The sequence below is a fragment of the Anarhichas minor genome, unplaced genomic scaffold (assembly GCF_050575085.1).
Source record: "Anarhichas minor isolate MPS153535 unplaced genomic scaffold, ASM5057508v1 ptg000071l, whole genome shotgun sequence".
Lineage (NCBI taxonomy): Eukaryota > Metazoa > Chordata > Actinopteri > Perciformes > Anarhichadidae > Anarhichas > Anarhichas minor.
The window spans coordinates 1,440,790-1,455,293 of NW_027466517.1; the positions used below are offsets into that span (position 1 = coordinate 1,440,790).

Consider the following 14,504-nt stretch of genomic DNA (forward strand, 5'->3'; position numbering starts at 1 on the left):
ATTGGTCATTAAATAGAAATGTAGAATGTGACAATTTAAATCTTTCATTTCACAAAATTAAAAAAATGTTTTAGTTTGCAAACGATTTTCACATAGTATCAAATATGTGTTACTCTATTTGAGTAAACGGCTTCAAACTGAAATGATGTGAAAATCATAATTGCTTACATCAGTTTTACTATTGGTTGGCTATTGGTTCCAGCTTCTCAATTGTGAGGATCTGCTCCTTTTCATTGTCTGCTGTGATGGTAAATTGAACATGTTTGGGTTTCTGACTATTTGTCAGAAAACACAAGAACTTTGAAGACGTCAAATTGGTGTGATGGTGTATTTTTCACTATTTCCTGACGTTACATGGCGTTAGACCAAGCAATTAGTCTATTGTTCAGGGAAAACAATGCTGAATAAATCATCAGTCGTTGCCCCCAAAACAGGATTTTTGTCAGCAACAGCTTAAAGATAATGCATTTTAGATAATAGAGACAGAGTATCGAAACTTATTTTAAGCCACATTTATATTATCTGTGGAGCTGCAATAATTTGTCAAATAATTGATTAATCAAAAACAGAAAATACATTTTCAGCAATTAATCGTGTAAGTCAATCATCAAGCAGAAAATTACAAACTCTCTCTGGTTTCAGCTTCTGAAATGTGAGAGTTTGCTGCTTTTCTCAGTATTATATAATTGTGAATTCAAACAGTTTGAAGATGTCACCTTGACCTTTGGTAGCGCTAATCCTCTGTTGTCTTCTCTAACTGTATTGTAGCCTGAGTGACGAGTTCTTCTCTGCTGGATTGGTTCATTTCAAAATAACGTACCCATAATGCTTTGTGACATGAGTAAAATGACTAGTTATGAATTTGCACCGGCACTACTCACTCTACTGTGGTTACAAATGTATCAAGCTGTAATTGTGATGTTCTTCATATATTATATACACAGCCTGCTGTCTGACGGAGAAGGCCTAATCATAGACTGATCTATTCCCTCTTGTGCTGGCAAGTAAATTCCAAATTCATCTGATTTTGCGTGCTCACAAACTGCCATCAAACACGGCGCTGTGAGCAAATAGCCAGCATGCTCACTGTGACTCATTGGCTTAACAGAGTCCAGGCCAGATGGAGGACCGTCAAAGTCCTGGTGGGAGCAGCAGTGGTGGAAGAAGTGTTCAGATTCTCTACTTGAATAAAAGCAAAAATACCACAATTAGAAAAAAAGACATCTACTCACAATCAGCCGCCCCCTCTGTGTCGTCTCGCAAACGCCTAAGCCACGCCCCTAGCTGCCAGTAGCTCCTCACAGGGATGCTGATTGGTCCGTGCTCTGCCTTACTGGACACAAACATGGTACTTGAAGCCTGAAAAGAAGTCCCAAACATCCTTTCTCCTCACTATACTCGAGGCCTACTCCATCACTGCGGTGTCGCGCTCACTGCTGAAACACATTAGTCACACTTCCTCTCAGAATTCACCAAAAATAAATAGTGTTCTAGTAAACTACAATTTCTCTCTGAATGTGAATGTTAACACATTAAGAGTTAATGTCATGGCCAAATCACAAGTGGAGTACACTTCCACATGTGTCAGTCCAGTAATGTTTCCATTGCCAGATTCCATCTGGTTGAGCATAGTGGTATTTGTGAGGAAATGTCTCACATTACTGTGATTTCCATCTTTGCTGCCTCACGTGCATACAAACCCAGTGTAACACCTACCCTGCTACCATTACCTGCAGGATTGGTCTATAGTGGGATTGTCACAACTACCTACAACTAATTGTCTTTGAATATTTTCTGATTGTCTTAATTAGGGCTGTGACTAACTATTATTTTCTTTATTGATTAATGAATTGTGTATTCATTTTTGTGGATAAAATGAGGAGAGGTGCCCGTCATATTTTACCAGAGCTCAAGGTGACAGTTTCACTTTATTCCGTCTGATCAACAGTCCCAAAGCCAAAGCTTTTCATTTTACGATGATGATCAACAACGAAAAGCATCACATCTCTGAAAGATGATCGTTGGATGAAACCAGGCTGTCTATGTTGTAAAAAAAAAGGTGCAAATATTTTTGAAAGTGGTGCTACATGACAAGAGAAAAACAGAGAAAAAGGACTGTGGTATTCTCTTTTGCTAAAAAGGTTTATTAACAAAGAACAAAAAACTACAACACCCATAATGCACTGGGCTTGCCACCAGCGCCTCTCCCCCGGGCCACTACTGTTAGATAGGCTTGACCAGAGCTTGGTGATACAAATCTGGTTGAACATCTGCAAAGTATCCCTTAAATAACACATATTTTCTGTGGTGTGACAAAATGAGAACACATTTATATATAACACATGGTTGCTTTAGTAAGAAACCCTGACTCGGTCATAGTGGTGTTTGCATTATGTGGATTCAATATGTTTTCCCATCACCGTCAGTGGGATTTCTACTCTTACATTCTATTGTGCGATGGACCACATGACTCTTAATGTCAAAATCAATTCATAAAACGATGATTTCACTTGTGAAAAACCTATCATAAGACCAATACCTTATACAATATCCATATTCAAGTAAGAAAAACACACATTTAGGATATAATGTGAGGGAAATCCCTGAGATGTGTTAAAGGACGTTGCCCTGGTCGCTGGCACAATGATTCAGGGAACCACGGTCTGTCTTCTGACAATGTGCGGTAGTTAAAAATTGAAAAGGAATATTAATAATTTCTGGTGATCTAATGCGTTCATGCATAACTGCTTCTATTTTCAAAACTGGGGCCAGAAAGAGCCTTCAGCACCTCTGCCATGCCGCAGGAAAAACTGCTTTTAACTCCATTGTGTCAATAAAGTCACTCCAATTCAAGTGACCCAAATTTTAAGTTAAAAAAGTTATTTTAATGTGCAGTGATTGTTTTTAAGCATATTCTGCCAGAATAAGTAGCGGATTTAATTTCGATGATACAGCCAAACAAGTATTTTTTTATCTCTCTGACTATAATCTTGTATCAAGTAATGATCTTAATTCTTTGAGGCGGTTTATGTCCAGCCTAGCAGTGCCTGGTGTGACTGAGTGTAAGGGAAGAGTATAAGTGACGTCCTGTCTTCGTGCCAGACTCTCTGAGTTAGGCCACTGTTGTTGAGCTGCCATCGCCAAGGAAACGAGTGCGTGATCAAGCTGCTGATGCCCACTTCTGTCAGAGTGGGTGGTACCGCAGACAACACACAAACGTCCCTCCCACCTGCTTACATCACAGATGGGTGCAAATGTATCTTAGCACAAATATAATGGAGCAAAATAAAGCTGACCGTGCGACACGAGCAGGAAGCCGCGTCCTCGGCAGACAGGTGATTCCCCGTCGGCCAATCAGAGCGATCGGCCAGCTGCAGCACGTGCTCCAGCTGGCCGGTGCTGGAGTTGGCTGGCCGGGGTCACACAAACGTGCAGCTGGGGGCTGCTGCGTGATCCTGGGTCAGTCCTGCACACCGTCAAGCCCTCTACACTCTCACACACCAAACATCTGGATGCACAGCATAACATCTGCCTTAACCAGCTTTCATTACAAGTATCATTCCTTCTTTCTCTTTTGTTTTGCGAAATATTTAAGGCGTATACACTCTAATAGTAGGGATGATTTTCCAACACGTCAAAAACTGAACGGTTCTGGCATAAAAAAAAATAAAAAAATGTAGTTGCACAAACAAGCCCAGATCTGCAGTTAAACATTGAATCTCTAGGTTTTGATTTGTAGACGCCGGAGCGCCCGATGACATCATGGCAGGCAGCACAGCAGAGAGCCGTGGGCTTGGCTGAGGAAAGTAAACATCCCTTGAAGAGGAAACACACGGCGCCATCTGCCTCGTGACACAACAAGGGTTATCATTAGATTGTTATAAATGGGTAATGTGAGAGGATACGAGCTGTGATTTGAAGCAGCCCATTTGAGTATGAAAACCCTGCTGAAGCAAAACAGTTGTTCTGATTATTGAAGTGGAATGTTTCCACACTGATAGCTGACAAACGGTCGTCATTCCCAAAGACTGTGTCGGGGTCCACAGGCGGGCCGGGCCGCAGGAGATTTTATTGGGGTCGCAGAAAACGTGTGCAGAATTTCCTCCAAAGTCTTTTATTCAACGTTTATATCTGCAGAGGGAGCCTGAATGATCGTATAATTCTTATAATTGTCGCCTACTTAAAACACTTAATTAAGAGCCTGTTAACTGTGCATGTGTTTTCAATACCACATGCATAAAACTAAGGTGTGATTTATCAAACATACATCTCTTCCAAATGGCTGCTTTGCCTATTCAAGATCATAAAAGATGATGCAGAAGTGACAGGTCAGAATTATCAGTAACGTGATTCACTCTTCTCCCATTTATAAATAAGGACTCTTGTGATTTGGGTCGCAACAGTTCGCCATTTTTTTAAAAAGTGGGTTGTTTATCTTCAGCTGTTTTATGTGACTGACTTAAAAAGTATTACTCCGACTCCGATTAGATTAGCTGCTCGACGATGACAACATCGGAGCCCATAAAGCTCTTTGGTTTCAAACTACGGGTGACAAGTTGGCCCAAAATACACAACATGGGTCTACAGAAAAAAAGCTTGAGAAACACTGCTGTAGCCTGCTCCCCTTTAAAAAGAAAAAAGACTGCATTTGATGAAGGTAATCTCAGAGTTGAATCAACAGTCCACTAAAATGGTGCCATTTTTTGTCATGCTGTTGTATTGGATTGCATTACAGTTTAGAGGTGTTCATTACAACCCTACATGAGGCGATGTTATGTGATCAGGACTGTAATGAACCGTGGATCTTACGGTCGTCTGTCCTCTTGTCTCCCTTTTGCATCTTTAACTTGCATTATTCAGCTGCTCGGTAAATACGGTGTTCTTTGCTTTTGGAGGGATTTACATTTATGCTGATCCAAGGATATCTTCTTTCCCTAAAGGCCACAATTGGAATTGACTTCCTGTCGAAAACGATGTACCTGGAGGATCGAACGGTAAGAAGCCTCAGTTACAGCTGTACAATGTGTCAGCAGCGGGTTTTTTTCTGCTCGTTTCTACAATAATGCATGAGCTTACTGATGAACAGCGTGTCCTCTGTCTTGCTCGCCATATGTAGATGAATGCAATGTGTCTGCATGTCTGTTTACCTCGAGGAATCTTTTCATACAGCAGTACGACCTTGGATGTGTCATCACGAGGAGTCCACTCGTATAAATAATGAGTGTGAACCTCGCGCTGAGTACCCTCAGACGCATATCTGTTTGTGCCATTATTATGTTGTGTGTGTGTGTGTGTGTGGAGAGAGCCGACTGTTTCGGGGCTCTCTGACTATCTGAATAATCTCAGTCTCCTCAGCTGTCTCTCTCTGAACCCCAGGTGAGGTTGCAGCTCTGGGACACAGCGGGACAGGAGCGCTTCAGGAGCCTCATCCCCAGTTACATACGGGACTCCACTGTGGCTGTGGTGGTCTACGACATTACAAGTCAGTGTCCCTTATGACGTATTTGAATATCATAACATCTTTTGTTTACCGCTTTACTGTCAACACAGGTAACCAGAGTTCACCTTTCTCTTACTCAAAGGCCAAAACCTTCACTGGCTCAGATTTGACAAATATCTCTTTGATATTTCCCAAAAGAAAAGTTGGATCCACTGCACATTGAGATGAGACTTATTGCTTCCCCCTTCTCAAATCCTCTTAATAAGGTGGCAATCCTTAAGATTTCATTCCTGCTTGATTAAGTGGTAACAACAAATGCAGTTAAATACGACAGGTCCAACAACACTGGGGGCAGCAGAACAAACTATTGTTTTAATTAAGAAGTCGGGCAATAATTGGCCTTTTTCTATTATTCTACCGTGATGTGATTTTATGCTGCACACGGCTCGAGCCTGCCAACAGCGAAAGTGAAAGTAGTTGGTTACCTCGCTCAGAAGTTGGAGATGTGATAACCACATCTAACAGCTCACTGTGGCTGCTCCTTCATGTTCAATTGCTCCCTGCAACGTTTCAAACTGAATGCAGAAAATGGCCCGTGTCTTGTTTTGTAGATGCTTTTTTTGACACGTTTCCTGTGACTCCGTAATAAGAGTCAACTCGTGTTTCGTCGGTGAAATGCTTTTACGGTGAAGCGGCAGCGGTAGGAAATGTTTGCATTACCAGTAACTTAATACAGCATCTTTCTTGGGTATGTCGCCATAGATACTGCAAAATGTACTTTCATTAGTGGGCCATAGGCTCAATCATAACAGTGATTTATATAAATGACAATCTTAGAGTTTGCCACTTTAAAGGCTCTTAGCTACATGTCCTGTGTTCTTCTTGGAGGAGGAGAAGCAGAAGCTGAAAGGGAGAAGGTTCGATGATGACGCCCTTTATACTTTATACATTAATGCCTTATGGAAAGAACCGTTTATCCTGAATACATCGCCCTGCTAATATATTCTGCTTCACAGTAGTCAGGAAGTGAAACAGAATTATTTAACTGTACTTTTTAGAAGGTGGTCTTTGCTCATCCATAGAGGTAAAACCATGTAATATCCAGTATTGTGAGGAATTATTATCATTTTCCGTGACAGAATGACATTTATTCCCTCTCGAATCTGTCTGTGGCTTTTATTTAATCGTTTAAAAGAGCAAATTACACTTGATGTAATATGGCTGCCCTCAGGTAGTGAATTTTATTACTGATTTTATGGAAAAATTATGGGTTACCATCCTCCAAAACCATGCTCTTTTTTTTTTCCACCCTGAAAAAGACGTGGGGCCTGTCTCATCAATTTCCCAGTCCAAGAATACAATACGACTCTAAGTCTGCATGTCAGCAAGTCTGCATACTCAATAGACCTGGCAAGGTCAAAGGGATTTATGAAGATCTTCAACATGCTACAGAGCTGTGCACAGATTTATCGTCCAGTATCATCCATCAGCTAATATCTTAACATCAGGATTTGCGAGATTTGTTTCTTGAATTAATATCTTAGCAGCAGCTTAGCAGCAGCAGGTAAAACAACTCGTTGGATACATTTTGTATCCGCAGATTATTTCCTGCCTGTTATAAAAACACCAAGCATGTCAGTGTTTAAAAATCGTGATGAAAGGTTAATAGATTTGTTTAGAGCAGTAGCAGCAGGAGACGTGTCAGCGCATTGAATGTTGCTACAGTTGCTTAAACCGCATCTTTAATTTGACTACCCTTCGTCTCTCCTCCTCGACAGATGTGAACTCGTTCCAGCAGACATCGAAATGGATCGAGGACGTGAGAACAGAGAGAGGAAGTGATGTCATCATCATGCTCGTCGGCAATAAAACAGATCTGGCAGATAAGAGGTGTGTATGTTTCAGACGAAACCTGCCTCCTGCAACAGCACCTGCAGCGCGTTTTTGCCTTTTTTTAGTCAGCATCTCCTTTCATGTCTTGACACCATGGCAACCATGATGTGCAGTGTCAGTCCGTCCGTCTGTGGGAACATTCAGCCGAGCACCTCGAGAACAAAACATCAGGCTGACTCCCTGCAGAGGAGATGGTTTGATTAGATGTCGGAGCAACTTGCTGAATAAATCTGTATGTTAATGAGACAGAACTGATTATCTTGGGACCAGAATAACTCCATAATTTGACATATGAATTTAATATAATGCCACCTCAGTCTCTTATGAAGACAGGTATGAGAAATTAACATTTGCTCTATTATATATCGAAGTGAATGCACTCATAAGCATAACAGGTTATGTTTAGTGTTGTCATAGTAATTATGGTGGAACATTAGGCAACTCAGCTGCTCATATTGCTTTGAAAGGGGAAATGATTGCTTGCTTGTTGAAATGACTCAGTGGTTTAGCCCCTGGTGACACTTGAGCAATCATGACCGCTGTGCACAAAGGAATTACTTTTTCATACACATATGTACGTATATAATTGATATCACTCTATAGTGAGGAAAGGGTGAGAACATGCTGATGTTTAATATAGCTGAGAAGGAGAAAGAAATTGATTTGAAACAGATGAGATGACACGAAAGCAGAAATATAAAGGGAGAATTGAACCATAAAATAGCTTGTGCCAAAATGCATTAATGGTGTATTCTCTTTGCTCGAGATGGAATACAGATACAAAGTCATCAGTAAAATGTCTTTAGTTCCAATGTTGCTTCCTGTTTTCATGTAAAAGTCCTAATCCTGACATCTTTAAGAAGTGTAGGAAATAAGCAGAATTTTATTGATTCTGTTAGATCATTTTTTTACCAGGTAGTCTCTTGTGTTGCATTATCTTTTTTACAAGACAGAACCATCCAAAAAAGGCAGTGTAGAGTAGTTAACACAAATAAAAAACACGCACTATTAACACTTTATTCCTGCATATGTGCAGCGACTGCTTAAGCACCGTCTGCTTCTGCCTTGTTTGCGCTCCAGAACGTGAAATAGAGAAACGTTTACATGCTAACACACTAAAGTAAGATGGTGAACGTGGCAAACATTATACCTGCTAAAGAGCAGCATGGTTGTTATTGTGAGCATGTCCACATTGGTATTTAGCTCAGAGTAACGCTGTGCCTGAGCCAAGGCTCCTGAGTGAAGGCTGGGACACGGCCTTGAGCTGTGGGATACGACACATGCGCACTGTTCCAGCAGATGGCGCTAGAAATGAAGGGATGGTGTCCGCTCAAGCACTCCTTGGGTGCGCTCGCCCTGACAGAACCTTTTGGGTACGCTCGAATGGATGGCGGCCTATATACAATAAAGCATTTGTTTCTGGTCTTTCAAACATACAACATACATCAAGAGTACTCATTAGTTGTCATTAGTAGCATATTTCTGAGCATAAGTCAGGAGTCCAGTAATCTATCTTTCTTCTGTATTATTGCTGTTCTCTTGTCTTGCGTGGCGACAGTCCTCTGGGACATCCTTTATCCTAGTTTTTACCAAGTCAACACTTTACTAAAACAGCTGACCATCTACTTTCTGGTCTGGTTGACTGATCTTGGTGTCATTTTAAGGAAACAATGGGCCACCATGGTAGATGTTGGTGTGGTAGCGTGGTCTAGAGTGATTTGGTTTGATCCTCTTGCATAGAATCAGATTACATCCTGTTCTTCGGGTTTGTTAAAGTGTTCAGGGGAGAATGATCTCAAATAATGTGTCCTCATGTGGTGAGTAACCATGCATAAATCATCACACATAATTGAATTCCTCTTGTCAGCATCACGTGCCCGCGCAGAAAAAGTAATATCTCCATTGTTAACATGTCGAGGATGTCGAGGAGCAGCAGAAAGAAGTTGCCATTGGCACTCTAGTGTCTGAGAAACAACGTGTCACTGACTGAAGGGCATGCATAAGAATATTGCTGGGATGGCAGTTTACAAGATGCATCTCGCTGGATCTGTCGATAAATGTTCATGGCTGCCATTACAACAGACCAAAGGCAAGAGCTTTTGTTTTTGAGATTGAGATTGTGAAGGTACAGTAAGACTGAGTATCCCGTCTGTTTCCACAATGTAGCAGGGAGCATATTTAAGATGATATCAAAGCATATGGAAGCCCAAAGCGGACTTTATTGAAATGGTATATACTTGTATAGGTGTTCAATGACCATATTAGAATGAAAATAGAAAAGCTGTTTGACACTTCATTTCTAAAGTTGTACCACGATGTACAGTCGACAATGTTCAAACTTTAATTCACATTTTGAAATTTAAGTGCAAAAAACATTGTCCACTGTACGGCAGGTTAAGTTGTTGAAAATGAAAGGTCAAGTGTTGTTTTCATTTTTAAATATACATTTATTATTCAATATAAATATTCATTTTTCAAAAACAGAAAATCAGGCTACATTGTTTTCATTGCATTTTCATTTTCAAATTTGAATCAACATTTGAATATTGTCCGCTGTAGAGCAGGGAAATGTCGAACAGCTTTTCCTTTTTCATTTAAATCCACGCCCAGATGTGTATATGAAAATGCAATAATCAATAATAATAAATAAAGGATTATTGCATTTTAATTTTATACTTAAATAGCACACGTATGTGTAGAATTGTAATGCTATTGGGGAATTACATTTTCATTTTCAAGTTTACATTATCATTTTAATAGAGTCCCCTATGGGTTTCCATTAACACCAGGACTACCACAGCTGTGATATTAGTCCACAGCAGCGGTGGCGTTAAATGAAATTATTTTGAAAATGTTAGACTCCAGAAAACTCCTGAACCGTTTCACTTTCATGTAGAGGTCATTTATGACTGCAGTTGGGTCTTAATGTGGTCTGGAAGTTAAAACTCCAGTAAATGTTCCCTGGTAAAGAAGTTAAGGCTCTTTACTGCTTTAACATAATCTCTGCATCTCCTCTTAATTGGCTCCTTCCTACTGATGAGTCAGCCTTATCGCTGTGTGGATGAGCCTGACAGGTTTTTGCCCAAATCAGTGCAGAAACAAATATGAATTTTTTCCTATTTTTTTTTAACGACAGCACCCCACAGTTTTTTTTTGACCTCGTGCAAATGTGGTTGAGCCAGTAAATGTTGCACATACAAGAGATGATGAATGTTGGTGTCACTGTGGGCACAGTGATGCTACTCTGTCAGAACTGATAATGACGAGTCTATTTGGATTCACTATGTGACAATGTCAGAATATACACCAAATGAAAAAGGATAAGTAGCGCGTGTGCATCGTATGTCAGTGTCTGAGGACATGACTTGGCACCTGATCTGACAGCACTGTAAATAATTGACATTGAAAAATGACTTGGAACACCGTGAGGAGAGATACAAGTCTGGCAGGGATGGACTGTGTTTTTCTCTGGGTCTGTTTCTCGGTAGCTGTTAGTGTCTCTGGACTTCCATTGTCTTCCTCTTGATCAGCCCTGACACATCTAACCCCACCTCAGACATCACTGAGAAGAAGCAGAGATTTGAGGGCTTTGCATTACTCTGATATGGTGCAATGTGGTTATCAGTTGCTTGAGAGCAGCACCTCCGTCAGCTGGACTCCCTCTTTGATTTGTTGGTGTGTTCATACATGGTGGAGCTTCTCCCAATGCTAAGTACCAAGGGGTGTTGGAGTATGCACAGTTTAGGGGCTGCAGAGTCCCCGGAGCCCTGGATAAGAGAAACCAAGTATGCATCGTACACCAGGCAGCATCAACCAGGAGGAGCTTGATGTGCCGCACGCTGACTTTTTCTATACTCCTACTGCAATACTTTGGTGGGTAGTTTTCAGTTACGGTTTACAGCTGCTGAACTAGAGCAGCATTAGCATTCATTTAGCAATTGCAAGTCCAATTGCAATTGCTATTGCAAGGCAATTGTAAGTCCAATACTTGCAGTTTTTGCTGTGTTTCTGTCTCCACTTATTCCTGAGGGGAAATGTCAGGTTGTTTTGCAGCTAAACGCTCCACTATGTTCACCAGCTAGCCGCTAACCATGTCTGTCTGCGGTTTGGTGCTAAGCCGGTAGTGCACTGTGGATTTATCACAGCTCCCTGCTGCTGCTGAACCGAAGCAGTAAAGTTTGGGGCCATAAAACTAAAACTATGAAAGCTAAAAAGATCTGCAGAGCTGAGTAATAACTCTCTGTGGGTTGGTAACTATGGGCTGGGATGTTATAATTTGATCCCTTATATATATATATATATATATATATATACACAGAAATAACATTTATTTTTACAATCAACACTTGAAATGATGAAGTCACTTGCAGATGACAAGGTAGTACAAAATGTAAACCATACTTTAATTTTTACCTCTTTACTTAAGATTCCATTAAACTTTTACAAAACATTTACCAAAACAGTTGGGTAGATAATAACAATAATAAATATAAAACAAAATTTAAATCATACCCTCTAAACTAAAGAAGAAATCTGGTTTGAATTGATATATTAGTGCAGCTCTGAGTGAAGAATCGGACTATTTAAAAACAATGAAAAGGCCTCCATAGGGATGTATCATTATCAAAGTTAAGACAAGTTAATGCCCTCTAGGAGAGTAAAAAATGAAGATGAAATTGATCTTTTTGTTATGCTCGAGTTCATAATGACCCTTCTTTGCATTTACCTTTTGAAGAGATGTGATCACAAGTGGCTAAAGTAAGAGCTGCTCTAGCATGCATGAATGTTGCTTGGATGCCACATACTGTGTTTCACACCCATTGTTGTCTGATGATGAATAAGCCTCGGTGGTGTTTAAGTTGGAACTGAAGACGAGTGCATCCAGAAATAGCCACAGCAGCACCGGTGCACCTCTGTCAGCTGGAGATATTATGTAAATACATCTCCTGTGCAGTGTTTTCTCTTCTCGCTGCAGAAACTTCTTCTTCCTCACCTCACAAAGACTGAATCTCTCTTTCTTCTGCGCTGTGATGCAAAGGAGGAGCACAATGCTGCTCTGTTTGAGGCTCCGCACAACAGGAGAAGTTGTTGTTGTGGGTATGTTTAGACTGGCGTTACAGCCAGTTTGGGGGTTAGTTAAAAGTCAAAGTTATTTTGTTTGTACACGGTAGATGTCCTTTGTGTTAAGAGGAACATTCTAGTGACGTCATTGTCTTCTCAGCAGACTAGCGGCAGGTTGATTTAAGCCAGGCGTCTTAACGAACCAGCTGCTGCGGAGTCAGCAGGACTGCTCTGATCTCTCCGCTTGCTTTAATGGACACCTGACACAGTCTCCGCGTCACAGCGAGAGCCAAACGGACGCTGCCAGATTCATTAAAACGGGATGCAAATTGGCCGTTATTAATGTCTCGCAAGGCAATATAATTAATCATTCTCAGTCATTAGCTAATTAAGTCTGGTGTATCCTCACCAGCCTAGAATAACAGCAGCTTCAGCTGCAGATAGTGAGCTTTACTGTGAGTCTTTGTCCAGCATCCGCTTGTCTCTGTTGTCTGTCGTTGTGAGGAAATCAGCCTCCGCTTCGTGCCCACGGACTGTAAACTGTTTGCTATTATTTGGTAATGCATTAATCTGCAACGTTTTGATAACTCTCCTCTTCTTCACAGGCAAATCACAATTGAGGAAGGCGAACAGAGGGCCAAAGAGCTGAGCGTCATGTTCATAGAGACCAGCGCCAAGACAGGTTACAACGTCAAACAGGTGAGTTCACCTGTCTGATGATTACATCCGTCTTTAATAAAGAATCCCAGGCCATTCTGGTTGACTCGTGCAATTACAGAAATACCATACAAGTGTTTTTTCTTAAGCATGCATGATTGGTGTAAGTACACTTCTACCTCAGTGCCTCCCGGATGGAAGAACAGCGTCTGAACCCCCCGTGGGGACCCGCTCACTAAAACATTGCTCCATATGGCTGGTGGTCAAAACCTCCACAGGGTACCTTCTAAAGGTCCCTTGTTTTTCATACAAACACCTTACTCATAGTAGTATAGCAGTTTTTCTTCCATGCTGCCACTACTAGCATCTGACCAAGGCTGAGTTGTGCATGTATTCATTCATTTTAGTGACATTTAATTAATAGATGTTTAGAGAAATTAGTGGGTTCCAGATACAAAGGGAAACGGAGCCCGGTTCGACAGCAGCGATTTGTCTCTGAGCAGATGTTTGTGGTCACAAACAACGACTGCCTGTTGAGTTAATAAGTAGCGAGAGGAAGGCGAGCTGTATTGTGTCCGTCAGTGAATGGTGTTGCTGGCAGGCGCCTCTCTCAGACAGAGGAGGCTATTCTTCACCTTACCTCTGACAGCCAAATGCCAGGATGGAGCAGAGTGGTGTGAAACCTTTAAGACAAAGGTCACAGTGCTGCCTCCGAAGGCCGCGGCGTTCACGCTGTTTGGCTGTGTCAGCGCTATCCACTGAGATGAAGTGTCAGCATCAATGCCACTGGAAGATGTGTCAAATCATCACGTAAACATGACTTCATTTGTTGTGTTTCCCCGAAATTGAGATGATTGATGATTTTACTTATTTTTAAATTCTTTGCAAAGACTGAATTTTACAATACAAATACCCAAAAGAGCGAAGGAACAGATGCTTAAGATACAGTTTGGTCCAAATGCGTGCATGCTTGATTAAAAACAGTGATATAAGCCATTCATGTATATACATATATTAATGTGAAGCAGGGACCTTTGATTTGAATGTAGTTATCTGACAAGCACATATGATGATACTTCTATTTGTTTGTCCAACGCTGCTGTCCTTTTGTCTGTTAAGCTGGGATTTCTTCAGATTTATGATTATAATTTCAAACAAGTCGATGAAGCTGATCATTCTACAGGATGGTATCTTGACCATGAGAGGAAACCAAAATTGCAACTGTTTGTGTTAATCGTATAAAAGTGAACATGGGCTGAGACTTGACACTCGCTCTGTGTCAGGTTAGAGTCACAGTATTCAAGACATTCTTTTATTTTTTTGTCAAGTAACTTTGTAAATGAGTCAGCCCTCTCATGTTTATGGGATTAACCAAATCTAAAGCGAGCTCATATCCAACTCAAATGAATAATAGTAAATGGCTGCATGGAAATTAGAAAACAAATGTATGGAT

At 40.9% G+C, this 14,504-nt stretch overlaps 1 protein-coding gene across 2 annotated transcripts in view; it reads left to right on the plus strand.

Moving 5' to 3' along the window:
* Window positions 1–14,504, plus strand: part of rab6ba (RAB6B, member RAS oncogene family a) — a 45,278-nt gene that overhangs the window by 25,043 nt on the left and 5,731 nt on the right. The window contains exons 3-6 of one of the 2 annotated variants that reach the window (XM_076079236.1): window positions 4,941–4,994; window positions 5,377–5,482; window positions 7,219–7,330; window positions 13,000–13,093. In XM_076079236.1, the coding sequence (XP_075935351.1) occupies window positions 4,941–4,994; window positions 5,377–5,482; window positions 7,219–7,330; window positions 13,000–13,093 (366 nt within the window). The remainder of the gene's footprint in view (window positions 1–4,940; window positions 4,995–5,376; window positions 5,483–7,218; window positions 7,331–12,999; window positions 13,094–14,504) is intronic. The other variant, XM_076079237.1, reaches the window with a different exon arrangement.